Consider the following 25,980-nt stretch of genomic DNA (forward strand, 5'->3'; position numbering starts at 1 on the left):
ACAACCGTTTTATTTATTTTTCTACTGAAACTAATGTTAGAAATGTATTTTCAACTTTGTGAAATAGACATTTTTGTTTACTTTACTTAGTTAGTTCGCTACAAACTGCCTCCTGCAATTTAATTACATAATTAGCGAAATAAGTTGCAGAAATCAAAAATGCTAAAATATACAGGGCGTTCCATGTAAAATTTTAAATTTCCACGTCACTTTCGACGCAGCTGAACAATTTTAAATTTAAGTTTTGAAAGTAATATAAATTAATGGTTCTATTTTAAACAATTCTTGGTGTGATAAATATGTGCCATTTTGCTTCATCGTTTTATTCCCTCTTAGTTTATTGAAATAAAATAAAATTAAAATGATAAATGATGTTCAATTTTCGAACAATTTCTGCCGACCGTTATTTTTACTTCATAATAAAATCCTCTTTAGTAAACGTTTTGGATGTTGTAGTATAATTTATAATTCTCTATTAAACAACTGCCCTCCAACCCCGTTTTCCGATGGCTACACCACTGATTAAATCGATTTTTAAATGTAAAAACATGTATTTCACTCGTCAATGAGGTCGTAATGATTTTTATTTGGGCATATCAGCGCTACCTATAAGCCAAATACGACACTAGAAGAAAACATGTGTGCATGACACATGTATGCAAGCAGGTAGCTATAGTTGAGTTTTATGAATTAATAATTATTTTTGTATTCAGTTGCCCTTTAGTATTTAGCACAGATTATTTTTTCATTGTTTCTTCAGACACATGAACTAATGAAAAAAAAACGTGAAATACAAAAAACATTTAGCTTTTTAAAAATTCTCTTTTCTAGTGATTATTTTTTACTTATCCCTGATTTAATAAGGGCTCTCAATAAAAATGGACGTGGATAACAAATAAATTCACCTAACTATGCAACAAAAAATTGCTTTATTAATAACTAATGTATATCAATAGTGTCAATTCCACAATATAAAAAATATATAATAATATAAACTTTAACGCCGCCTGCTTTTCTTTTTTTGTTGCCCTTTTTTCTGATGCTGACCCTTACTTTGGACTCTAGGCGAAGGATCTACAGTTGTTGTTTGACCCTCTGATGAGTCATCCACATACTTTGAAAAATCGCTATAGAAAAAATATAAATAGACTTTACAGATAAAAGAAATAAAAATTGTAACTCACTATTGTTCCGCTTGTAAAGAAGAAGTCCCTTGAGAACCTTTGATAACTACATCTTTGGTTCGCCTGTATTGCTTCTTTCTATAACCGGTTCTCTCATATTTAGGTAACCAACGTTCAGGATCAGGCTTAACGCTGGAATCATAATTTTTGGGCAACTTTCCTTTCCTTTTCTTGTGCTTTCTGTTTTTCTTACGCGTTTCTTCAGATTTTGGTGTGCTGAAAAAAGTCAAAAAACAAAAACATTAAAAATTTTGAAAACTTTTGCAATACCATGGTAAAGAATCACTTCTAGCGGCTGGACTTTTCTTGGTGTTGACTGGTGCTAAAATTTGAATATTCTCAAAATCAATATCCTTGGAGAGTTCTTTGACAGATGGTAGTTGCTTGCTAAGTTTCAAAGCTCTTGATTTGTCAAACTGCAACCAATAATTGTAGTTAATAGAGAAACAAACCATAAATTCTGTGATTAACCTGAGCACAAGCCAAAACCAATTGAGCAATTATTTTCTGATCATTTTGGTTACTGGCTAAAAGTTCCTCCAGGCTGTTAGCTGCAACCTGGGGATGTCCGTTGCGTATGTGGAAATCAGCTGCCTGTCGCCACAGACTAGATAAATCTGCCGCATTAAACTAAATTACAAAACATTTTATTAAACCACCTATTTTATTTAAACAATGTGTTACCTTATTTTTTTTATAGAATTCGACAGCTTTCTCAAACATTTTTAAAGCTGTCGCCTCATCTCCTACCCCAAGATATAGCGTAGTTAGAGCACCCACAATACCAGGCTTATAACTATCATCCCCAAGATTTTCTAGAACTTTACAAGCATCCAACTTATTTCCATTTGTTAAATGCAATTGAGCTATACACAAATTCAAATAAAGCCTTTCATGTGGTTCAGTAGTCTTATATTGTTTAAGCAAATTAATTGCTTCATTCAGTTTCTCAGCTTTCACTAAATTCATGGCCCTGATTAAAGTTACTGGGGTTAAAAGCTCGGGCCAAGTAGTTTCAATGGTCTTACACACTTTTTCACATTGTTCTGTATGATTTATATAATAGTTTAATATTGCATTATTCAGTGCTATATATCTACGTTGCATTGATGGTAGTTTGTAAAGTAATGCATCTGCGAGCGCAACTTTCATTTTTTTCTTGGAATCAAACAAGTTCTGGTCTTTGTTAAGACAAACAACATTATTACTAGCTACAGCCATCAAGGCAATATCTTCTAACTTCAATTTTAAATTTGATGTATAAAGTTGTTGTGCTTCCTTAAACCGCCCTTGTTTATGATAAACAAACCCCAATTGAATTCTAAAATGTTTATATAATGTCACCACCTCCATCAATCTTAGATTAAAAATATATCTCACCTTATTAATGCCAGCTCGATATCAATGTCTTCTTCTACCGTATCTTCATCCTCTTCCAGTTTCTCCCTGCACAATTTTTCACACTGTTTGAGTGTCTTTTCGGCTTCATTATAATTTTCCAAAGCGATAAGCATGCATGCCTTGTTGTAACAAAGCTCATATGGTACTTCCTTAACCTCATCAAGATATCCTTCCTAAAAGGCACAATTCTAGAGTAAACATCACAATTAAAGCCAGAATTACATTACAATTATATTGGGGCTCATATAAACCATGGTGGCATATAAATTTGTTAACCTTTCTTCTTCATAATCATCATCAGTGTTTTTAACAACATCTTGATACATAGCATTCGATTCATTAAAGTGCTCCAAGCGATACAATATCTGAGCCTTTAATTCTTTAATGCGATAATCAAGCTCCTTCTCACTTTTCTCTATGGTTTTTAGTGCTTCTTCATGCTTGTTAATACGATAATAACAATATGCTTTCTCAAATATCAAGTCCCTAAAAGAAAGGAACACTTTTGATGCGAGAAATGACTAAACCATATATACATCTTACTGCAAGTACTCTGGATTTTTATTTATTTGCGAAATGGCATCTTCAAACTTTGATAAATGAATTAGACACACAATTTTTGAATTAAAGGCCAGAAATTCATGGGGAGCTATTCCTAGAACTAAAAGTAATTCCTAAAATAAACTGAACATATGTATAGGGACTTCTTACTTTTATTAGCAGCTTTTAAAGCCCTTTCATATTCTCCGTTTTGGCCAAATTTGTTCAATTCGGCATACTGAGCTGCAATAGTCTTATCCTTAGAATTTTTTTCTGCCATAATTTAATAAATTTCAAATGTGTATTATTGTCCACATAAGCACTTGACACTTAATGGTTAGGTGCATAGATGACAGGCTAGATGTAAGCATGGTGGACTAACATGTTCACAACTCTCAATTTTGTTATTTACGAATAGTTCTCATTTTAATGATTTTTTGAGCAAAAATACTACAGCTTTTTAACATTAGGGTTTTAAAAATATTTTAAACATTAAACAACGCCTACGAGTATCCAAATTTAGTGCAGTTCAAAATTTATATTGCCCTTAAATAGTTCTTAATACCACCCTGGAATTTTCTTTAGATAGTGGTTATTAAGAAAACATTATTTAGTAACAATATTTGCTTATTAGCTCGTCACATTGTTTTGTATGAAATGGCACTCAACACAGTACGTACGAAAAAAATTATAAAATTGGTGAATCACTTCACCATAGGGACACGAAGTATCCTTTGAATTTTACCTATCTTATGTGTGTAATTTTTGCGACATAATTAGATACTGTGAAATTTTCCTAAACAGTTCTGCAGGATTTTTGTCAAATGAAATTCCACAAAAAGGTGAGAATCTTTAAATTTAGTTGATTTTTATGTTAAAAAGTAACAAATACGCGACCTTGACGTCAACGTTACGGGTCAGAAAAACACATACATTTTGGAAAAGGCAGGGCCGTAATTAAATTTTTTCCAGCATTATTTAACTGGGAAGATCCGTTAAATCTCGAATCTCAACTCCACGAAGATGAAAAATCGATACGGGACCAATTCCGATCTTATTGTCAGGAAAAATTAAAACCAAGGATAATCGAAGCTAACAGAAACGAAAGTAAGTTTTGGACCTATTCGATTTTTTATTGAATTATTTAGCGTTTGACAGAAACATTATGTACGAATTCGGTGAAATGGGTGCGCTGGGTTGTACCATTAAAGAATACGGATGCGCCGGAGTCTCCAATGTAGCCTACGGTCTTCTTACTAGAGAAGTAGAGAGAGTCGATAGTGCCTATAGGTCAGCTCTAAGTGTTCAATCATCCCTCGCGATGGGAGCTATTTACATGTACGGGAGTGAAGAACAAAAACAGCAATATTTACCACGCATGGGTTGGTTACGTCATTCAATCGTTTGTTGAGTAATTTAATTTGCTGCTTATTTCGGTAGCTTCGGGTGAATTGATTGGCTGTTTTGGCTTGACCGAGCCTAATTATGGGAGTGACATCTCAAATATGGAAACTAGGGCTAAATATAATGTAAACGGTAAATCCTACATTCTTAACGGAAGCAAAATGTGGTAAAAATTTTTTTTCAAATCAACCTTCAAGAATTTTTTATGCACCGCGACACTTTTCAGGATTACGAATTCTCCAGTGGCGGACATATTAATCGTATGGGCTAAGTGTGATGACTCTAAAATACGGGGGTTCATAATAAATCGAAAAGATCACGGTAAAGGTTTAAGCACCCCAAAAATAAACGGAAAATTTTCTTTAAGAGCGTCAACTACCGGTTTAATTCTGATGGATCACGTCGAAATACCAGAAGATCATTTACTACCGAATGTCGTCGGCATTAAAGGCGCGTTCGGTTGTTTAAACAACGCTCGTTACGGTATTGCTTGGGGTTGTTTGGGTGCTGCCGAAGATTGTCTAACAGTCGCTCGGCAATACGCTTTGGATAGAAAACAATTCAACAGGCCGTTGGCAGCCACTCAACTGATGCAAAAAAAATTGGCCGATATGGTTACGGAAATTAGTTTAGGCCTGACCGCTTGTCTCCATGTGGGACGTTTAAAAGACAAAAATCTGTACGTTCGGGAGTACCAAATGGTTTGTTATCAATATAATTCTTTCGTTATTTTGAAGGCACACTCCTGAAATGATATCATTATTAAAACGCAATAACGCTGGGAAAGCGTTAGAAATAGCAAGGAAGGCTAGGGATATGTTGGGTGGTAATGGCATTCAAGATGAATATCATATTATTAGACACGTAATGAATTTGGAAGCGGTCAACACTTACGAGGGTAAACGAAAAAGTGTTATAAGTCGCTCGTTTAATTCGAATTGTTTCTTCTAGGAACTCACGATGTCCACGCACTTATTCTGGGACGAGCCATTACAGGACTGGCAGCTTTTTAAACTCTTGCATAAATAAAGACAAATTTTTGAACGCATGTTTTACTAAAGCAATCACCGGATTTCAAACAAAACAATTAACAATAGACAACCAGCAAACTTAACAACACAACGATGAATCTTTAACGCTATTTTATTCTTCTAAGTGCTCTTGCTCGGATATTTGTCATGGTCCTTACGATCAACCACCTCGACAAATGGGGCGACAACGAATCTATAAAACGAACGAAGCCTACGAGTAAAGTGTGAGGAAAATACCCCGTGGTTTTCTCTCTAATCCCCAAGGTGGCAAGAGCGTGTTGGACGTATTTTATAGGGGACGGTGCCATCCACGTAGAAGACTTTATCTTGGACATATTGGTTGCGACGTAACCAGGAAGTAGACATTGCACTGTGATGCCGTATTTGGAGTATTCGGTTGATAAATCGGCTGATAATTTTTCCACGTAAGATTTCGATGCGCCGTAGACGGTTAAGAGAGGACTCGGTATCAACGCAGCAGTTGAAGCGATATTAATGACGACTCCACGTCTTCTCTCGGTCATTCCCGGCATTACAATTTTGCACATGTTTGTTACCGATAATACGTTGCAACGGATAATATTTTCGTAAACTTCATCTCGATTTTTTAAGTCTAAGAAATATTCCGGGTAGGGATAACTCATTCCGACGTTATTTACAAGAACACCAATATCCAGATCGTGGATTTGTTTGTCTATGACGTGGTAAATCTCGTCGGTTTTAGTGAAATCCACCGCAACCGTTCTAGTCTCGACGTTATATTTTTTCGCGATTAGATCAGCCACTTCGTCTAGTTTGACCTGCGTTCTGCTAATTAAGACGACGTTTAACCCTTCTTGGGCTAGTATTTGGGCGAACGCTTTGCCGATGCCGTCCGTTGCACCAGTGACAACTAAAACGAAAGAAATACAATTACTGCGGCGTCAAATCCCTTTCAAATCCACGCGATTAACGGTAAACCGATAGATTATGCATAAAATTGATTAAATGGGTCTCAGTTTAACCTTGCAATCTGTAATTGCAATTAGAACAATCTTATTCTTAGAGGTTCGAGGAAAATGTTTTTATTATTTTTAAAGAAATAATGGGAGTCGTCCTTGCGACAACGTAGAAAATTTAAAATTTTGACTTTGGACGACATGAATAATACATTTAGGTTAGCCATTTTAACCCCGTCAATTATATACCAAAAGCAATATCGCGTCGCATGTCGCAGATAACAATATCGCGTAATTATTTGTTTTTGATAACGAAACCACACGTCGCTTGCTATTTTGAACTGACAAACTTTTGACTAAATATAAAATAAATGTAATATCGCAGCATTCGATTTTTGGTGAACGAAGCAAAGAAAAACATGTCATAGGGTTAAACACCGAGTTCACTAAACCACGCAATAACGCAGTCAGCGAATTTAAATTTCAAACAATATACCCATAGGAATTAATGAATGAATGCATTTTTTCGTTGTAAATACAAAAATTGCCGTGTCAGTCGTTAGTTGAATGCGATTTTAAAATATTTTTCAATGTATTGATTTTGAAAGTTATTTTTACTTACCGGCCCATTTTCCAGTTTTCTTGATGTTAACGGCGTTGATTTTTAATGCCGGAGCAAGGAAATGATAATAAATAACTTCCAACAAAAATTTCAAAATTTGAAACCCAACTACGACCGTGCACAAAATTCCGATTTTGCCCATCACATTTAAAGACTCGTCCGTCATTTTTTTTATTTTGCTTCTCTTTAGTCACATGTATAATCGAAAGTCTAATAAGTTAAAAAACAATACTTTATCGCAAAATACACAGTTTGCTTTACTCGACAGTGAAAGCGTTTGCTGTGTTGCGCTGCTGAATAACATATTCCGTTTTGACGAAGCGCATGTGTAGGGAAATCAATCGCGGAACTTTCTCAAATCTCCCAACCCCTTTCTTTCCTTTATTATATACAGAGCGGTCGAAAAATTACGTACCCAAAGCAAAAATTGTGTCCCATTATAATTTGAAAATCATTATTATTTTCTCACTGTTTATTTAAATATTGTAACGTTTTATTTGGCTTTAACATGAAATCAATCAATCAATCAAGACTGATATTTTGAAATTTCATTTAACATACTCCAGGATTTTCGATCTGTTTTTTTTACGTTTTTTGCAAATGAAATTTCTCATTGAATTTAATATTTTTTTCGTAAATAAATGTAAAATGAAAAGAAGTGTTATTCTCATTGCAGCACTCCATTTTCTAATAAATTAATTGAAATATCTGCCTTCGATTTAATTTTTACACACTGTAAATCCAATTTGACTTTATTAATGCAAGTGCTGCAGTAATAAGGAGGAACTTTCCAATTTGCGGTAACCCATCGACATTTCTTCGTTTTTCGGTGTTACGCAAACTGATTCAATGGTTTGCGGGAGAACATGTACCGTTTTTTTTTAAATACTTTTGTAATTTTCGTTTATTTTATTTAAGGTATTATTTCAGAGTAAAGAATGAATTAAATTAATTCATTCCTGAGCTTGTATATCTGGTTGCCTGTATACAACGACGCTGACACGCCTCCATCAAAAACGTAGAATATTTCAAGGTTGCCAAGTTAAACTGCCGTCAAAGCCGCCCTAGTAATTTACACCACGTTACGGTTAGTTTTTGTTAGCTGGAAATGTTTTGAATTTTTTTTTTTAAATTCATATAATACAAAAGCATTGTTCAAAAAAAATAGGTAGCTAAGGATCAAATATGTATAGTTATTTTGTGTGATGTTCAGCAAACGTTGGCATCATGGCAAACAAATGCATCTATGGCTTTGTCAAACGCGAGATATACGTAAGAAAATGAGAATTAATAAATAAAAATGTCCACATATTTATAATATTAATAAATATCGGGGTGGTTGGTGGTGAAAGTGTGAGTGCGCAGCCTTATTCAACGTATGCGGAAAAAGTGTTTAGTGTGTTTTGTTGAACCGGAAAAATGATGTCCATCGGTCCAAAAATGGACGGTGGTCCAAATACAAAATATTTTGAATCTCCTGAGACTCTAACTGCATTAGAAGGAGTGAAACAGTGGCTTCAAAAAAACGCCAAAAAGGTAAAACTCACTGAACCCACATTAAAGTTTGAATGTAGATTTTCGTGCTGCCTTTTTTGTTCAATATAATTTTATTTGATGATTGATTTATTTATAGTATTTACAAAATGAGCCAATAACAAATAAGACGATATCGTCAACAACAGTACAGTTTTTACAATTTCAAGAGGACTTTTTGGGGAAAAAAGCTCAAAAGCCACCTATGACTAGAATACCTGTAAGAACTATATAACGTATTTCCATTTCTGGACAATAAACTAACAAAACCAATTTTAGGTAAAGTATTTTTTAGATTTCAAGCCTGGTGGTGGTTTATGCCAAATGCTCCTTGTTGCATACAGGTTCAAAAGTGAACATGGATGGAGGAGATTTGAACTTCCCTCTGGAAAGGTTGGAAATAAAATATATTTATATTATTTAGAAAAGTGTTTCTTACTTTTTTCAGAATACTTCTAAACTGGATAAAGTTTTAGAAATGTTCCAAGCAATGGAAAAAGTGCTTATACAAAATAAATTGCATATACCTCCTGTTGTTTACATACAGCCCAATATAGATAAAGCCATTTACCAGAAAATTAAAGATATTGTTAGGAGGCGAAATGGTCAAGTGGTAGAGACAGAGGATAACTGTACTCATATACTCTATAATAGTGTAGATGCCCCTGTTGAAGAGTATGGAAGGCCTGTAATTAAAAGGGATAAAATGGTAATGATGCATTGGTATTATTTTCCGGATTCATTCGATACATGGGTTAATTTAGAATCTGTTGGGTTGGATGGAATGTCAGTTGATGCATCTAGCCCTCATTCAAGTCCCTGGCGTGTGACCCACTCTTGGATTTTCGATACTGATCAATATAATGAGTGGATGTCTGAAGAAGACTATGAAGTAGATGAAGCAGGACGTAAGAAAATACATCCTAGGTTAATGTCAGTTGAAGATTTGATGAATCCATCAGAAGAGAGGAATAAAAAGAAGAGGGAAAGTAAAAGAAAAAGGTCTCCTTCCCCACCATCAAAAGTAGGCAAAAGGAAAAGCGGTAGAAGTCCCGCTGTTGGTAAAAAATCTAGTAAAGAAGAAGAAAGTGAAGATTTGACCAAGGATATGGAAGATCCAACTCCAGAACCAAATGTTGTTGAGGTGCCTTCAGCTACACCAACTCAACCTCCTGCAACAAAGAAAGATCATGAGTTGCAGCCACTCAAAGGTGGTTCCATCACAGAATTGGAGGAACCAGAAGATAAAGCTGAAGAAAACTCCCAAACTGGTAAAACCAGTGATAGTAACACCCAAGATGATGGGCAAGAAGATAATGTTACAGAGCAGACACATCACATTATAATTCCTTCTTACTCTGCATGGTTTGACTACAACTCAATTCATGAAATCGAAAAACGAGCAATGCCAGAGTTCTTTAATGGAAGGAATAAGTCAAAAACACCAGAAATTTATCTGGCCTATCGAAATTTTATGGTGGATACCTATCGTCTGAACCCCACTGAGTACATCACAAGCACAGCTTGCCGTAGAAATTTAGCTGGAGATGTGTGTGCCATAATGAGGGTACATGCCTTTTTGGAACAATGGGGTTTGATAAATTATCAAGTTGATACAGATTCAAGACCTTCTGCCATGGGTCCTCCTCCTACATCCCATTTTCATATTCTGTCTGACACCCCTTCAGGTTTGCAACCAGTAAATCCACCTAAAACGCCTCAGCCAAGTGCTGCAAAGACACTATTGGACTTAGATAAAACCCAAGATATCAAGAAACTCGAACCTGCAGAACCTTTATCTACATTTGGATTAAAGCTGGATCAGTATTCAAAGAAACCTGCAGTGCTTCGTAACAAAAATGCTGCATCTTTGACGAGGGATTGGACAGAACAGGAAACCTTACTTTTGTTAGAAGGTACGACATATTAGGTAGCACTTTCGTGGTGGGTCTATATTGGTTTATTAATCACTGTGTCCAGTATCTTGGAAAACCCGGAGTCAAGAAATTTATAGCCAGGAAAATCTGAACAAAGTTATAGGTTTTTTTATCAATTTTTGGAATTTTATGCAATAAATATAATTTTTAAATTGCGCCGTTTTTACAACACCCTCTTTTCTTTCTTTGGCACTTTTGGCAAATTGTTTAACACCAGGTACCTCTTATATGTCTTATATCATATCCACTGAAATACACTTTTGATACACTTTTTTGTTTTTTTTCTTTGGTGCTTGGGATCAATTTACTACCAAAAAAAAAATTGGTTATTGTATATTTTTTATACAAACACTTTGGGTTAATAAAGAAACAATAATCTTCTAACTCCATTGACTTATTTGTGAGTTAAATTCTTTCCAATTTTATCTTCAGAAGAATCTCAAGTTAACTATTTTAATTATAGTTTAATTAATAATAGTCTAGTAGTTTGCTTTTTTGATCAAACTTTTGTAAATAAACATTTTTTTAATTTCTCTAAACTGTTATTTTTCACACATTTTTTTGAATGACAATTGTTAGAGGGGTACAGATGATCTGATAGGGAGAAAGTAAAAATTGCTCCCTTTTTTCTAAATCGCACCCTGTGTATTTCCTGACCCAAAAGTGGGTTCTCAGCCACAGATTATTGTTTTGGTCAGTTCTGTTTGCGTAGGACGCTTTTTGTACGTTATGTGTGTTATTTGAAATTCTGTTCCATGTTTTGGTTTAAAGTTGTATTAAAGTGATTTTTTTTATTGAGATATTTTCGTTCAAATATTTTTTATTTTGTTTTTTTGACGTATTTTTTTTTATTTGTTTTTTTTATTCATTTTAAATTAATTTTTAGAAGGGGGTTGTAAATACAGGTGCGTCATGCGCCTACTGTAAAATATTTAGTGTGTTGAGAAACATCCTAAATAGATTCTAATGGGCCTTTATTTGGATTTAATTATCGTCTATTAATATAGATTGATTGAATTTTAAAAAGGAGCCTTAGGTATTCGTATCGTTGGACACATTGGTTTCCTATTGGTAGAGGCCACAAAGTTTAATCACAAAGTGTTTCTGGTCTATGTAATGTGTTTAAAACCATGATTCTTTTTATTAGGTTTAGAAATGTACAAGGACGATTGGAATAAGGTCTGTGAACACGTGGGGTCAAGAACACAGGATGAATGTATACTTCACTTTCTCAGATTGCCCATAGAAGATCCTTACTTAGAAGACCCAGAAGCTGGTGGTGCTTTGGGTCCTCTGGCATATCAACCAATTCCCTTCAGCAAAGCCGGTAATCCAATCATGTCTACTGTTGCATTTCTGGCTTCCATAGTAGATCCAAGGGTTGCAGCGGCGGCTGCCAAATCGGCAATGAATGAATTTGCTAGTATTAAAGACGAAGTACCTGCCGCTGTAATGGATGCGCATTTAAAGAACGTAGAAGCATCATCCGCTGAAGGAAAATACGATCCAGCTGCGAATTTAGCGTTAACGGGCATAGCAGGTACCGCTCCTGAAAAAGAAGAGGAAGACAAGGTTAAGAAGGAAGAGAAAGATGATGAGAAATCGACTGAAGAGCCAAAACGTAATGGAGATGAGCAGGAGGACAAAGAAAAGGTAAAATCTGAACCAGAAGTTGAAAAGGAAGAGAAAATGGATACCAGTGAAGTAAAATCGGAGAAAGTTGTCAAAGATAGTGAAATGCAGAGCGCAGCTGCAGCTGCTTTGGCGGCAGCCGCGGTTAAAGCTAAACATCTCGCGGCAGTGGAGGAAAGGAAGATCAAGTCTCTCGTTGCTCTGTTGGTCGAAACACAAATGAAGAAGCTCGAAATTAAATTACGTCACTTTGAGGAATTAGAAACTACTATGGAGAGGGAGCGCGAAGGGTTGGAGTATCAAAGGCAGCAGCTGATAACTGAACGTCAGCAATTTCACTTAGAGCAACTGAAGGCCGCAGAGTTTAGAGCACGACAACAAGCTCATCAAAGGTACAGCCCCATGTGTTTGAGTAAAATATTGTGTTTTAGTATTTTTTTTATATTCTCTTATACATTTGGTGTTGGGATAAAATGGTATATTGGATTAAAGTTTGAGAAAAACCAGTTCCATTTCAGATTACAGGCGGAGCAGGGGCAGTGGCCGGCCCAACAACCTGCAATGTCTGGTCATAGCGCTCCTTCTAGCGATACTGGCCCAAGCACCACACCCACACCTCCTTCACCGCAAGCGTCTGCCGTTGCGTCACCGCAAGCACCACCGCACCATCACATCTGAGTTATTCACCCCTTTTCTCTTTTGATTACTTTTTTGCATTATCCATCCTTAGCAAGTTATTATTCAATATCCAATTTACCATGCCATAGTATATAATTTCACTTTTTTACATATATAAATTTCCATGTAATTTGCAATATAAAATATTGTGATGCAGGTTATCAAATGAAAATTCTACTATTGACATTTAATTTTAAATTTTTGAGTTTCTGGAGCAATTTGTTCTTTAATTTTTTTTACATCTTGGTTTGTAAATAAGTTATTGTTTAATATTTAATTTAGAACGCCATAGTAGGTACCCCAAGCAGTGCTGATTTTTTTGGTAAGGTTAGGTAAAATGCAGAGAAGTGGGATATTTGGTATCCAAGAATTATCAATTTCGTTTGCCTATGACAGAATGATTAATTATTAAGTGAAATATTTTGCTTATTTGTATTACTTTTTTATCTATTTTTTATTTTCAGGAGCAAGTAGACCAATTTGTCCCCATTTTTTTGGTTAGTTGGTTAATTGCAGCCATAACGCGATAGTAACATTTCACTTATTTACACATGTCCAATTTTTAATTATGAGATAACCTAAAATGCAAAGGGACTGCATAAGTGGTATAAAAAGCTATCGATTTTGTACGTGAATTAGGTTGTGGGTGCAGCGATTGTTTACTTTTTTTCATACCATTTTTATATTTTCCTACAATAGCAGAATATGCCATACAGGCGACGTGTATTTTGTAAGTCTACATTTAGTCCTAGTATATACCATATCGAATTTATTATTTTGGCATTGAATTTTTTACGTTTAGATTGAGGAAACTCATTGAAAATAAATTTGGCATTTATGCATTATATTTAAAATCTAGACTTAGTCTTAGTCTGTAACATAGCGACAACTAATTTGGGGAGTGATTTTTTTACATCTATGTATTTGGGGAAATTTTGGGAATATAATTGTACAAATTCAATTTTATTATGGAACATTGTGGTACTTGATTAATAAAACATTTTTTGGTAAGAGAAATTTTTCGTTTTATTACACATACGTGTTCTATGTTGTCAGGCCTGACCTGCATCATATTTTCAGTTTGTCAATAAACCTAAATTTTTATATCAATTATAACACATGCTAGACGTCCCCCCCTTATTTATGCAGGGTATCCTTTCCTTCTGTATAAATTATTTATTGCAAAATGTAATAACTCCAACCAACATTTGGGCAATTCCTAAACGCTATGAATATAATGTCATGCGAAAATAACCGTATCCAATGAAGAAAGTAACATCTGAGATCAGAATTGATTTTTAATACACTGGGAAATGCGAATTCGAAGTAATTCTAAATGTCTCCAAGTGGTGGTACAATTAAAATCTGCTAAATGCGAAAAGAAGATAGTGTATAAAGCAGTAAATTTTAGTTTACATTTAATATACCAATTATATAATAGATGAAAGGGATAATATATTTATAGTGGTAACCCCCGCCCCACTCCTCGCGAAAAATTCGATCGCCGACTTGATTAGTGCCGCCCTCTGTTAAAAAAATTCGCAAACGTAATCCAATATGGTTTCCACAACAAAGTAGTCGGCGATTTGTTTTGGAAAAAATGTTCAATGAAAATTATGATAGTACATAAGAAATGAAGTTGCTTGTTATCTAATTCTAACAAATCTTAGTGCTTAACACCTAACATTTAAGTATTGTGGGGCTGTGGTGCAATCTAGAATAGTACTTAAGCACCATGGTATGCCAAGCCCATTATCTAGCAATAATAGTTCCTTATTTAATTTTGTATCGCTTTGCTGATGGCAACCCGATAGGTATGTTTCCAAGAAAAATTCAATAGTCACGAGAGTTTCATCTGTTGTGTGTTTTAAGACGAACCTCCTCAAGATGATAAAGAATTAAACATGACCATCGAAGTGCTGAAATATGAAGTTCCTTCCCAGTTACCACTTGGTGAGAATGTTACTATTATTTGCAAAACTAAATGGATGTCTGGTAACATGTGGTGGACATTTAACGACAAAAATGTCTCAGAACAAGAAGGGTAAGATTTAATTTTGCATGTAGATATGTATAACCTTCAATGTACATGAATTTCTGCATCAAATTTAAGTAGCAAGCACACAATTTTCAACTGCTAATAATTTTGACACTGTTTCTAGCGATTGTTTTGTGTTGTTATTGATAAACAACATAATTTTACTTGTGTTGGTTTACTGTGCTTGGGTACCTAAATGTATCAGTGACAAAAATAAAATTGCAAATTCTCCAAATTTCTATGTTGCCTGCTTTTTATCGTCAGTTTTGCATGTAATATTTTAGATAATTATAAAACCATAAATTTCTGTATAACCATGAAAAAGGATTTTGGAAAATGGGTATATAGTATTGGATAGTAGGGATTGTTCAATTCTAGTTATGATTCTGTGCAATCATACAAGATTTTCTTTAATTTGGAGACATTGTCTAGTATTTATATTTAGTAGAAAATGGAGTAGATATAGGTACAGGATTGAATAGATACAAGATCATTTTGGGTAACTCTCATAGATAACATTAGATTATCTAATTATCTAAGCACAGTGTTGGCTTCTACTTATTTTCGTCTTCAATATTTTTAATATTTATCTTCTTGACTTTTTTCTTTTGCACTTATCGATACACTCATTTAGTTAGTTAGTTTGCTATATCATTTCTTGTACACTTACCCTTCACACGGGGACTGCTGTCCTTGGAACTAAAAAGATTGTGTGTGGTGTTTATACACCATATTTTATAAAAATACTGTAGCTTAAATACCAAGGAAAAAAGGAGTTAATATGTTTTGGGTAGTTTTGATTAATTGAACAATTAAAAAACCACCTACACAAAATATCTGCCCTTCCCCATTTACCTTTTGGCAAATTATGATAGCAAATGTGTAGAGATATCCCAATTAGTATTGACTGTTACATATGTAACTGGTTGCAGTTTATGGATTTTCTATATTTAGCTACATATTTCGATAGTTAATAAATCTTATTTTTTATTTTTTAAACTTGTCAAATTTTTTAAAGAAATTAATCATTGAAAAAAAAACTTGCATAGACTTCCCTGAAAACAAGAGTCCTGGAAGGCATGGCCTATAACATTGTAGACAATTAGACAGGTATCGTAGTTACTTGTTTTTTAAAAGTAATTTTCAAAAAATATCAAATGAAAACAAACATTTTCAAATGCCCCAACACACCATCTTTCGTTAAAAACAGAAAGCGGACAAATATCAGATGTCAAACTGTGAAACAAGTTGCGTAGCATTTTAACTCTTTTACGTATTATTCTTTGCGTGGTTTACCGGACAAAACTAGTAGTAAATGCATGGTGCCAATGTGCAGAAACGAAGAAATATTCAAAATTCATAGAAATTACTTCTTATAAAACTTCTGGATTCCTCCTGCGTCGGTTTTTGTTGAGTCGAACTTGCTAACGTTTTGCAAATTAACCTGTTCGCTTCTTCAGAGCTTGACTGAAGATAAAGATAATTAATAAAGACACGGTGTTGTCGAAACAATTGTCATGTCATAATATATAATTTCGTGAAAATCTGAACTTTTAGTTCTTATTTATTTTGATATATTTTCCATGTCTGATCTGGGAGTCGTGCTTGTTATATTTGGTAATAGAAAATTCTGTAGGTACATGTTAATATAATCTCTGGAAAGCCTTGTATGTCGGTGTATCGTAATTTGAAAATTTGATGTTGTCTTTGCCATGTGAATTTTTGCTCTATATTTCTTAACTTATTTACGAGTGTAAATGGTACTTTTCGGTTTCTTTCTGCCGTGCATCATAAACCGTGGCACATTGCATTCCCGTAGAAACGTTGAGATTTTAATTTACTAAATAGAGTATTCTAGATATAATTATAGAAGTTTGTGGATAATTAAAGTTAACTTGATTTTAGGTTTCCGATTGTTTTATTGTCGCGTTTTTCTGAATTTTAGATTTAAATTGGAAATGGAAAGTGAAAATATAAATAAAGAATCCGGCAATAAATTTGAATTCTCTATATTGCACATTTTGAATATCAATTTTAACCATGTGGGTAAATATGTATGTCACGCAGCGAATACAAACAAAAGCGAACTAGACTTATCTCAAATTAACTTAAATATTACGTTGCCTGTTCGTATAGTAAAAATTTCGCAGCCTGTATACACTAAAATTCACAACACTGTAAAATTAAGCTGTGTAATAGAAGGATATCCCATTGAGTTTGTGAACTGGTTTAAAGATGGCAATGCATTAAAATCAGATTCTTGGAATACATCAGCAATCAATTCGACATTTTGTAATTCTACATTAAACGTAGAAGTAACCAAAAAAGACAATGGGACGTATACATGCATTGCGGGAACTATAACGACTATTGCAAACGCTTCTTCTGCAATTTTGGTGCTAGATAAACCTCAAGTCACTATCGATGTCGTTAAACCAATAGGAACAAATAAAATTTTCTTAAACTGGACTGTGAATGACGGTAATAGTCCAGAAGAATTAAAATACATAATACAGTATAAGTCAGCCGATGATACGGAATGGTTATATTACCGATCAGATATAAATAGTAGTCAAAATTATTTGGTGCTAAATGTTGAGAAAAATGACACTTCATACACAGTGAGAATCAGTGCTAAGAATCCACAAGGAGAGAGTCACTACTCGACTAGCAATTTGATTAAAATGCTGGACGAAGAACCGATTTTCATACCAGTAGTAACTGTGACTGGAGTGACATCCAGTTCGATAACAATTAAGTGGACCATGCCCCCTGAAAAATTCAGAGACCATATTCATTACTACAATTTAATCCTTCGATCTTATAACACTTCACAAAAACTGGAAGCTATACAGCCGGCAAAGGAATACTTATATATGTTTTCCGAACTGAATTCCGCAACAACTTACAGCTTCCAAGTAGCTGCTTGTAGCGATTACAGTCGGGAATGTGGACCGTGGTCGGAGATTGTTAATGGTACCACAATGGATGGTATTTCTGGTCCCCCTTCAAACACATCTATAGACTGCAGATTTGACAACATAAGTCACACAAATTTTGTATTGGTCTCTTGGGGACCACCCATCCAACCTCATGGAAGTGTACAATCTTACAACGTTCATTTACAAGGACATGCTGTTTTTAAAAATGAACACGGTATTTTACAAAACACGACACTGGGCTCCAAAGTCACGAGTACTAGAGAAACATCATTGTACAGTCGCTTTTATAACTTATCTGCTAACACCAACTACACAGTTAAAATTTCTGCTGTTACCAGACTCAGGAAAAACGGTCAGCCTGTTGTTTTGTCTTGCACAATGCCGCCTAATTTACCTGACAAACAAAAAATAGCTGGAATTCACTGGGAAAAAGTAAAGGAACATCAAATCATTAAGCTATTCCTACCAAGAATCTCAGAAAGGAACGGACCTATATGTTGCTTTAGAATATATTTGGTGCGAATGGTGGCTCAGCAAAAACTTTCGGATTTGCCGGTTCCTGAAGATTTAACTATTATGTCGTATCAAGAAGCTCATAGGACTCCTACAGGTGGAGCTTATGTAGCTGAGATGTTTACTAGGTAAGTTCCGAACGATAGACTGTCGGCGTCGACATCGCATCTCGTTTTTTAGTGAAACATTTCATTCAGATATTTTCTTGGGGGACGAACAGGTTTTCAATATCTCCAGTACAGATTGTGACAAATGTATAGGGTTGCGTCCTTATAATACCCCTCGAAGAGAGAAACCTTTTAATAAAACAGCTGGTAGCATATCAAATAGGGTTCGGAGGAATGACGTACTGAGTGATCCATTACCTCCTTGCGATGGAAAGCTGGATATAAATAGTAATTATACTGGTTTTGTTGAAATAATCGGTACGTTGCCCAAATACAGCTTGGATACAATAGTAGTAACTTAATTCTTTATAGTTCATGGCACTGGTAATCCAAAGTACTTAGTAGGGTATAGCAGTTACCTGGATATGATAAATCCCGGTCCGGAGGTGCTCGCAGCACCTCCAGCAGAAACTCTTAGTCTCATATTTCAGATACTTTGTGGGCTCATGGTTATTATTTTAGTACTTTTTGGTGTATTGTGTATTTTGCACCGTTACACAAAACAGGCTCATGCCCAACCTTTGGAGATGATCACTTTTAGAACCTCCTTAAGGTATCCCTAAGATTATCATGTAGCTTTGCTCTGTTTCATTGATTATATTTTTAGAAATTTAAGAGGGCGCCAAAGGTTAGTTTCTTTAAATCCTCCGGATATGACCCCTATTAGTAAATCAGAACTAGTCTCTGCCTATATTGAGCATCATCGTGATTCAGATTATGGGTTTCAACAAGAATTTGAACTATTACCTGACAGGTTCTCTGATAGAACCACTAGAGCCTCTGACAGTAAAGAAAATATTTACAAAAATCGTTACCCTGATATAAAGGCGTATGATCAAACTCGAGTAAAGCTCTCCCAAGTTGATAGCATTGCCGGTTCAGATTATATCAATGCTAATTACGTTTTGGGCTACAAGGAAAGAAAAAAATTCATATGCGCACAAGGTCCAATGGATACATCTGTTAACGAATTCTGGAGAATGATTTGGGAACAGCATTTAGAAATGATTCTTATGCTGACCAATTTAGAAGAATACAGCAAGACCAAGTGCGCAAAATATTGGCCCGACAAGATGGATGGCGAAAAGATATTTGGAAAGATAACGGTTGCACATTTGCAAGAAACCAGATATTCCGACTATATCGTTAGAGATTTAAAAATAACGCGCATTGGCAATGGCAAGGAAATGGAAGAAAGGCGTATTATTCAATACCACTATTTGGTGTGGAAAGACTTTATGGCCCCAGAACACCCAAATGGGATAATCAAATTTATTAAACGAGTAAACGAAGCCTATTCTATTGAAAAGGGTTGCATACTAGTACATTGCAGCGCTGGAGTTGGTAGAACTGGTACCTTAGTAGCTTTGGACTGTCTGTTGCAACAGCTGAGGGAAGAAGGTCAGGTCTCAATATTTAATACTATCTGCGATTTGCGTCACCAAAGAAATTTCTTAGTCCAGTCTTTGGTAAGTTTTTTGAAAATCCTTTTTTGGATGTTGTGTACAATGTTCTGCCTTCCAGAAACAATATATATTCATATATAGAGCGTTGATGGAAGTGGCTCAATATGGAGACACAGAAATAAGTGCTACCGATTTAAAAACCACTGTGGACAGATTACGGTTATGTGATAAAGACAAAAATAGGTCTAAATTAGAGGAAGAATTTGAAAACATCGTTAATGCTTTTGAAGATAGAAAATCGTGTTCAGTTGCGAGTGGAGACGAAAACAAAGAGAAAAATAGATCTGATTGTGTCATACCCTATGACAGAAATAGAGTTATATTAACGCCATTATCTGGGAAGGAACATTCCACTTATATAAACGCATCATTCATCGAAGGCTATGATAATAGCGAATCTTTTATTATCAGCCAAGACCCAATGGAATGTACCATCAACGATTTCTGGAGGATGATTTCTGAGCAAGGAATTAGCGTTATTGTGATGCTCTCTGAACTGGGTGAAGCAAAGTGTGCTAGATATTGGCCTGAAGAGGGCTGCGAAGCTACGTTTGATCATATCATGGTTAGATATGTGCAAGCCGAAACTTGCCCTTATTACACGCGGAGAGAGTTCTTTGTTAAGGGTAGGGACGGAGAAGAGCACAAAGTGACTCATCTGCAGTATCACGGTTGGCCGACCGTTGATGGCGAAGTAAGTCGTGATACAGAATTTTTGAAAAAAATTGAAAAATGATATTTAAGGTACCTGAGGTCACTCGCGGGTTGATAGAGTTAGTGGATTTCTCCCAGACAGCTATAATAAAAACTGGATGTACGCCTTCAATGGTGGTACATTGTAATATGGGTTCAGATAGGAGTTCAATGTTCGTTGGGCTTAGCATATTAGTTCAGCAACTTCGAACTGAAAGAAGGGTCGATGTTTTCACAGTAACTCGTAAGTTAAGGTCACAAAGGCAGGCTCTAATTAACTCATATGTAAGTATATTATTTGTAATGTTCTTTCGCATTTTCCACATACAACGCTCATTTCAGGCACAATATGAGTTTCTTCATAGGGCTATAGTAAACTACGCCGAGTTACATGGTCTTTGCGAGTCATAAATTGAGGTTGTGCCATACAAGGTGTAATTCATTCCAAAAAAAAAAACATTTTGATGGATAAAAAGAATGTTTGGGTATTTTTATATGTACTGTACTTTTATATCACATAATTTTTTAAAATAGTTTAAAATAATCTAGTAGAAACCATGGTAATGGTTTTGAAAACCAAAGCACTCCGTAGGGGTCAATCTAACAGTCTAATTTCATTGACAGGCGACGTTTTGCTCAACAAATTTTCTTTTGAGTTTTACAGCATTTTTAAAATAAATAATCATGATCGTCATTATTATTAACTTTTTGTGATCTGAAAGAATGCATTTGACTGTAATTTTTCAATGTATTCACAATGTAATATAGGGTTGTTTATTTTCTCGAGGAATGATATTATTGTCATATTAACTATAGTAACTCCACAATTGTTTTTTTTATAAGCCAATTACATTGTTAGCTCTTTGAAGTGGCACATTTTTGTTTTTAAATTTTCATTTTTTGACGAAATTTTTTTATGAATTCGGGCGAATCCAGTCCTAAACAGTAAATTTTGCACAATAATAAAATTTTTATATTTTTTACTGATATAATTCGGAAAGTTACTTTTAAAAATTTCATCCATTTTTGTATACTCGTAGCACGAATTAATAGGAATTTCTAACCATTGACTGATTTTTGTACAATGCACAATAGTTTCGACGATTTTAATATTTGCAAATATGGATGAAAATTCGAATAATGACAAATTTTTAAATGCTTGTCCTAGTAGTGCTTTGTTGCTTAAATGTACTTTGTAAAAACATATTTGATTATCGTGTATGTCATCCTATATGTTTGTTATGTGTATATAAGTTCTTATTTAGATTTGATCAAAATTAAGACTGTATTGTATATGCGACTTTTGCATTAAGAAATATTTATTTATACAGTTTTTCATTTTTAGTTTGTTTTGCTAACATTCGTCTCATAATATAAAAACCGACAAAATAAACAAAAATCGTTTTATTTTAAATAAATAAGTTAATAAATTATATTCTGGATTAATGGCTTTGGTGGGGGTACTAAAGTCTAGTCTGTTTATTATTGTTGTTGTTTCCCTTTTTCTTCTGGTTAACATTTTTTTTGTTATTATTTGGGTTGGGCTTTTTCTTTGTACATGGAATCGCAGTACATTGCAAATGCTTGCTGGAATATTTAGCTGCATTATTCAAATACCTGCCGAATGTCCCTGGGGCCATACGTCTTAGCAGCCTAAAAACTTTCAAAAATGTCAAAACCGTCTTATCCCTTACGTGTTTTTACTTGTAAAATCGATTTTCATCGACGTGGAACGTTCTAGCAGTTTTCGTCAGTTCACAAGCAAATCTTTCGGCACAGTGACCTTCAATGGCGTCCAAAGCCAGTCTAGCGAAGTCTTCGAGTTTTTCCTTTTTTTTCGTGCTGTTTACTATCTTCGGGTTGATTCCCAGCTTTGGAAATACCACCATTGTTATCACCAGCATCACCGCCATTCCAATAAATCCGGAAATTGCCATGAACAACGGCTCCATTTTTTTCACAGGCTTTTCGGTTTCTGTTTTTATCGCGATGTTATGCTGCAAAAGAAGTCCCTTTGCGTCATTCATATTTATCATCATCTTGTGATATACCTGATGCGTATGCGAGTGATACTGGTATGGAAGGGCATGTTCTTTTTGATCCGGTTTTGTGGGTTTATAATAATGGTTCTATGAAACGTATTAGGATTTATTTAGAATAAGGTGAAAATTTGATACCATAGTTACCTGTTTGGCATCATTGTTGTATGACGAAGTGAATTTGTCTAGAAAACTTTTGATGGGGTAGTAATAGTAATAATAACCGGCGGAATCGTCATGATCATCAGTGCCATAGGGAACATGTTGAGTTTCGTGTCCGGCTTCGTCTAAATGGTGAACAGCGGCGTGGATATATCCATTTTCACCCGTATCTAACTTAACCGAGTGGCCATTCGCCATTGCTGTCTCGTATAATGAAGTTAACTCGCCCTTGGTAAGGGTTAAGGGTGGAACCTCATCTCCGTACTAAAAACAAAAATTTGTTATCATCCTTCATTGGAACTGGGATTGCATTTTGCTTCGAGTTCCTTTCACATACCAACCTGATTGCGTCTGTTAGTAGTTTGTGCTGATGCTTTGACGGCAGCAACGTCAGCTCTCCTAAGTGTTTGAATGTTGCGTAAATTTCTTAAACTCCTGACCGCGCTTTGGAGATATTGAGTCGATTCGTGGCAATGACTAAAGGATGTCAGAAGTAAAACCAGTTGAATCCTTTGTAAAACCCTATTGAAATATTGATAATAGTCAATTCGTCACACTTGTAAATTCAATATTACTTTTAACATGATGCGTGAAAGATAAAGAGCGTCATTATCCATTTTCAATAACAGGTAAATTATAACTGAGACAATAAGGCACGCACGATTCCTCTGTTATTAACGCGACATTATGACCAGCATACGCTTAGTTGTAATGGACGGAATTTTTTGCTGAATTAATATTCAATTCTCTCTACGTTTTGTACTGTTTTATTTTCACGTTCTATTTGTGTATAATGTGTGTGTTTAAATTCGCGAATACATTAGGAATATTGGGTCGTCACACAATATTTGTTGTCGTTAATTATAAACAAACAAATGTACAAAACTAGCTTCAATTTCAAGTTATTTTATTAATTCATATAAGAAACCAGAAATTATAATTGAAATTGTATACATAAATAGAATTTTCATAGTTAAAACATCGTCTTTTCTTCAGTTAATCTATCGTGTTCATTGAAATAAATATTAAAGTAATCGAGTGATAATATAACATAAATTAATAAAACAGTTGCATGAGAATCCATGAAATTGCATTTCATTAATTATTAACTATTGAGAAATATTAAAACAAAAGGCCTAAAATTTCAGATTCGCTTTTTTTTCGCTAGTTTAGTCGTATGCGTGTCCTAAGAAGGGCGGGAGATTGTTGAAAGACGTCTATTGCAGCTCGTCGTTATTTTTTTCATTCTTTCTTTTAAACCCACATTCGATACCGTTATAACATGTCAAATTATACATATTTACGGGCTTATTAAAGCGTGGTATAAACATACATCAGGAGACCGATCTATATATAGTGGATATGTTCGAAAATTTGGCCTAGTTACCCTATCAGTTGTTACAGTGGCAAATTTTCAGTTGAGGAATCTCGGCCGTTTTGAAATTATTCATGTAATGTTATAAATAATAAGTTTATAATACATATAATAATAAATAATATGTTCCACGAATCACCAGCAGCCCTATTTTTTATTATCAGTGTTCGTAGCGCATTTTTCTGATAGTTTTATTCTTTCACCTCAAATTTTTTCTTAAACGGAAGTGCTATCAATTTTTTTAATTGGATAGTACATTGCCCGTTCTCGCTTGTTTTTTTAATGAACAAATAGTAAAAATTGGTTTACAAAATTTGCACCATTGACTTCGATGATTTAAATATTGGTAATTCGGATGGAAGTTGCAGAAATCGTAAATTCCTAAAAGATTTCCCTAGGTGAGCTTTGTTGTAATTTTGGTATTTCGCACCAACGATCGATGGGTCATTTTTTTCGGAATATCAATAATTAAATTAGTTGAGGTTTGCCATGGTATAAATTTTTTGATATTAGTTTTTGTAGGGGGAGAATTTTTTACTATGTATTTATCAGTGTCAAATTTAGTTTTGGTCAGTTTATATTTTCTGGCTGTCCATATTTTAAATATTCTATTATTATTAATATATTATGACATTTTTAGTATTATTATACTGTAATAAATACTATTTCGAATAATTCAAAAATTAAGATTAAAAATTTGCGTTTATTTAAATTTTTAAATAATCGCAGAAGCATTCATAAAACACTCAACTCAGCGATAAAATAATAAAAAAAAAGTAACCCAACATACACCCGGTATACGTTTAAAAAATGTTATACTTAAGTACGTGCGTACTGAATTTCGTCGCCATGTGCCCTAATAACGTTTTACATTGTCGACCGGTTTTTGCAATTTTTAACTATTTTTTAACGATTCCGCTCTAAATAATGTCACCAAATAATTTTCGGATAATAAAAAAAATACTCACCCTGCATTCATTTTGCGACGTATGACCAACTACCGCGCATTTCTTATTTTACCCGAACTCATATGCAAGAAGGGCAGGACTGGTTTTGCGAGAACCAAATGGAACCCAAACGATCCACTGTCAGCGCCGTTGGTAAACTGACTGTAAAATTGCGGCAAAATAAGAACCAGCAGGTATATATGGTACCGTATAATAACACACTGCCAGAAAAAAAGAAAACGTCGCATCTTGCTGGACAACTTTGCCACAAATCTCGGCTACACGCTTTAAGTAAGGTGGCTTATTTTTATATTATTGATCGATTCGTTATGATTTAACTATATTTTGTTATTTTTTAATAAAATTATTTGAATTAAATTGAGGAGATCGTTAAAGTAAAATCGATAAAGGAATCCCAATAATTTGGATACAAACAGAAACAGGTTGAAGAACCAGACGCAGTTTTGACCTGGATTAAAAATTTGACCCGCCCACGTAGTTCTTTTTATTTCATTTTTGGAACCCAAATTTAAAGATTATGTGTCTGAGGACACGCATTAAATTTTGTCCAGGACTTAAATATTTTATATTGGTACCTACTGCTCTTTTTTGCTATTTTCTGTGGAGGAATTTCTCTCTCCTTTCCCTCATTTCCTTTCAGCGCGCCACTTTTCGCAAGCCCTTCATTAGTTGGGCTTTGACGTCAGATATTGAACGCGGCCATGAAGTTCGGAACGT

The 25,980-nt window shown here is 34.6% G+C and overlaps 6 protein-coding genes across 9 annotated transcripts; 3 read left to right on the plus strand and 3 right to left on the minus strand.

Annotated features, from left to right (window-relative positions):
• Positions 1-910: 910 nt before the first annotated feature.
• On the minus strand, positions 911-3,456 carry LOC132708737 (signal recognition particle subunit SRP72). Its single transcript, XM_060681285.1, has 9 exons — positions 3,297-3,456; positions 3,129-3,246; positions 2,813-3,071; positions 2,565-2,758; positions 1,869-2,505; positions 1,656-1,814; positions 1,455-1,600; positions 1,185-1,400; positions 911-1,127 (listed from the first exon to the last, which is right to left on the minus strand). The coding sequence occupies exons 1-9, from the start codon at positions 3,403-3,405 to the stop codon at positions 998-1,000; spliced, it is 1,968 nt and encodes a 655-aa protein (XP_060537268.1). The 5' UTR covers positions 3,406-3,456; the 3' UTR covers positions 911-997.
• A 241-nt stretch (positions 3,457-3,697) lies between these two features.
• Positions 3,698-5,608, plus strand: LOC132708689 (glutaryl-CoA dehydrogenase, mitochondrial). Of its 2 annotated transcripts, XM_060681185.1 has the most exons (8): positions 3,698-3,852; positions 3,938-3,967; positions 4,098-4,232; positions 4,274-4,507; positions 4,566-4,695; positions 4,756-5,208; positions 5,267-5,427; positions 5,481-5,608. In XM_060681185.1, exons 1-8 carry the CDS (start codon positions 3,783-3,785, stop codon positions 5,540-5,542), a joined length of 1,275 nt encoding a protein of 424 aa, XP_060537168.1. In that variant the 5' UTR covers positions 3,698-3,782; the 3' UTR covers positions 5,543-5,608. The 2 variants fall into 2 exon arrangements, with proteins under 2 accessions (XP_060537168.1, XP_060537169.1); XM_060681186.1 differs by having other exon boundaries at positions 3,833-3,967; positions 4,284-4,507.
• A 54-nt stretch (positions 5,609-5,662) lies between these two features.
• LOC132708690 (very-long-chain 3-oxoacyl-CoA reductase) lies at positions 5,663-7,438 on the minus strand. Its single transcript, XM_060681187.1, has 2 exons — positions 7,121-7,438; positions 5,663-6,452 (listed from the first exon to the last, which is right to left on the minus strand). The coding sequence occupies exons 1-2, from the start codon at positions 7,284-7,286 to the stop codon at positions 5,668-5,670; spliced, it is 951 nt and encodes a 316-aa protein (XP_060537170.1). The 5' UTR covers positions 7,287-7,438; the 3' UTR covers positions 5,663-5,667.
• A 694-nt stretch (positions 7,439-8,132) lies between these two features.
• LOC132708688 (SWI/SNF complex subunit SMARCC2) lies at positions 8,133-13,908 on the plus strand. 2 transcript variants are annotated; one of them, XM_060681183.1, is made up of 6 exons: positions 8,133-8,656; positions 8,754-8,873; positions 8,933-9,046; positions 9,102-10,569; positions 11,738-12,614; positions 13,365-13,908. In XM_060681183.1, the coding sequence occupies exons 1-6, from the start codon at positions 8,540-8,542 to the stop codon at positions 13,372-13,374; spliced, it is 2,706 nt and encodes a 901-aa protein (XP_060537166.1). In that variant the 5' UTR covers positions 8,133-8,539; the 3' UTR covers positions 13,375-13,908. The 2 variants fall into 2 exon arrangements, with proteins under 2 accessions (XP_060537166.1, XP_060537165.1); XM_060681182.1 differs by having other exon boundaries at positions 8,135-8,656; positions 12,741-13,908.
• A 544-nt stretch (positions 13,909-14,452) lies between these two features.
• On the plus strand, positions 14,453-22,252 carry LOC132708635 (tyrosine-protein phosphatase 69D). The gene is made up of 9 exons (XM_060681083.1): positions 14,453-14,714; positions 14,773-14,944; positions 16,884-18,521; positions 18,574-18,818; positions 18,873-19,113; positions 19,168-20,029; positions 20,085-20,720; positions 20,771-21,004; positions 21,062-22,252. The coding sequence occupies exons 1-9, from the start codon at positions 14,636-14,638 to the stop codon at positions 21,128-21,130; spliced, it is 4,176 nt and encodes a 1,391-aa protein (XP_060537066.1). The 5' UTR covers positions 14,453-14,635; the 3' UTR covers positions 21,131-22,252.
• On the minus strand, positions 22,159-25,849 carry LOC132708636 (uncharacterized). 2 transcript variants are annotated; one of them, XM_060681084.1, is made up of 6 exons: positions 25,264-25,849; positions 23,262-23,442; positions 22,906-23,184; positions 22,771-22,848; positions 22,424-22,716; positions 22,159-22,372 (listed from the first exon to the last, which is right to left on the minus strand). In XM_060681084.1, exons 1-6 carry the CDS (start codon positions 25,272-25,274, stop codon positions 22,183-22,185), a joined length of 1,032 nt encoding a protein of 343 aa, XP_060537067.1. In that variant the 5' UTR covers positions 25,275-25,849; the 3' UTR covers positions 22,159-22,182. The 2 variants fall into 2 exon arrangements, with proteins under 2 accessions (XP_060537067.1, XP_060537068.1); XM_060681085.1 differs by lacking the exon at positions 22,771-22,848.
• Positions 25,850-25,980: the final 131 nt, after the last annotated feature.

This window comes from Cylas formicarius, unplaced genomic scaffold, assembly GCF_029955315.1.
Source record: "Cylas formicarius isolate icCylForm1 unplaced genomic scaffold, icCylForm1.1 PGA_scaffold_12__32_contigs__length_19106922, whole genome shotgun sequence".
Taxonomy (NCBI): Eukaryota; Metazoa; Arthropoda; class Insecta; order Coleoptera; family Brentidae; genus Cylas; species Cylas formicarius.

What these genes read in the sequence shown, in the direction of transcription:
- LOC132708636 (XM_060681084.1), bottom strand. An exon ending in CTACTAACAGACGCAATCAG is followed by an intron (nt 23,185 to 23,261) that starts GTTGGTATGTGA and finishes TTTTGTTTTTAG; the next exon opens with TACGGAGATGAGGTTCCACC. An exon ending in ACAACAATGATGCCAAACAG is followed by an intron (nt 22,849 to 22,905) that starts GTAACTATGGTA and finishes TACGTTTCATAG; the next exon opens with AACCATTATTATAAACCCAC.
- LOC132708690 (XM_060681187.1), bottom strand. Translation starts at nt 7,286, where the DNA reads ATGACGGACGAGTCTTTAAATGTGATGGGCAAAATCGGAATTTTGTGC. An exon ending in GAAAACTGGAAAATGGGCCG is followed by an intron (nt 6,453 to 7,120) that starts GTAAGTAAAAAT and finishes CTTTCGTTTTAG; the next exon opens with TTGTCACTGGTGCAACGGAC.
- LOC132708737 (XM_060681285.1), bottom strand. Translation starts at nt 3,405, where the DNA reads ATGGCAGAAAAAAATTCTAAGGATAAGACTATTGCAGCTCAGTATGCC. An exon ending in TTTAAAAGCTGCTAATAAAA is followed by an intron (nt 3,247 to 3,296) that starts GTAAGAAGTCCC and finishes AATTACTTTTAG; the next exon opens with TTCTAGGAATAGCTCCCCAT. An exon ending in TCTTTACAAGCGGAACAATA is followed by an intron (nt 1,128 to 1,184) that starts GTGAGTTACAAT and finishes TTTTTTCTATAG; the next exon opens with CGATTTTTCAAAGTATGTGG.
- LOC132708689 (XM_060681185.1), top strand. Translation starts at nt 3,783, where the DNA reads ATGGCACTCAACACAGTACGTACGAAAAAAATTATAAAATTGGTGAAT. An exon ending in CTTCACCATAGGGACACGAA is followed by an intron (nt 3,853 to 3,937) that starts GTATCCTTTGAA and finishes ACAGTTCTGCAG; the next exon opens with GATTTTTGTCAAATGAAATT. An exon ending in CTTAACGGAAGCAAAATGTG is followed by an intron (nt 4,696 to 4,755) that starts GTAAAAATTTTT and finishes GACACTTTTCAG; the next exon opens with GATTACGAATTCTCCAGTGG.
- LOC132708635 (XM_060681083.1), top strand. Translation starts at nt 14,636, where the DNA reads ATGGTATGCCAAGCCCATTATCTAGCAATAATAGTTCCTTATTTAATT. An exon ending in AATGTCTCAGAACAAGAAGG is followed by an intron (nt 14,945 to 16,883) that starts GTAAGATTTAAT and finishes TCTGAATTTTAG; the next exon opens with ATTTAAATTGGAAATGGAAA. An exon ending in AGGCTCTAATTAACTCATAT is followed by an intron (nt 21,005 to 21,061) that starts GTAAGTATATTA and finishes CGCTCATTTCAG; the next exon opens with GCACAATATGAGTTTCTTCA.
- LOC132708688 (XM_060681182.1), top strand. Translation starts at nt 8,540, where the DNA reads ATGATGTCCATCGGTCCAAAAATGGACGGTGGTCCAAATACAAAATAT. An exon ending in TTCAAAAAAACGCCAAAAAG is followed by an intron (nt 8,657 to 8,753) that starts GTAAAACTCACT and finishes ATTTATTTATAG; the next exon opens with TATTTACAAAATGAGCCAAT. An exon ending in CACCTATGACTAGAATACCT is followed by an intron (nt 8,874 to 8,932) that starts GTAAGAACTATA and finishes AACCAATTTTAG; the next exon opens with GTAAAGTATTTTTTAGATTT.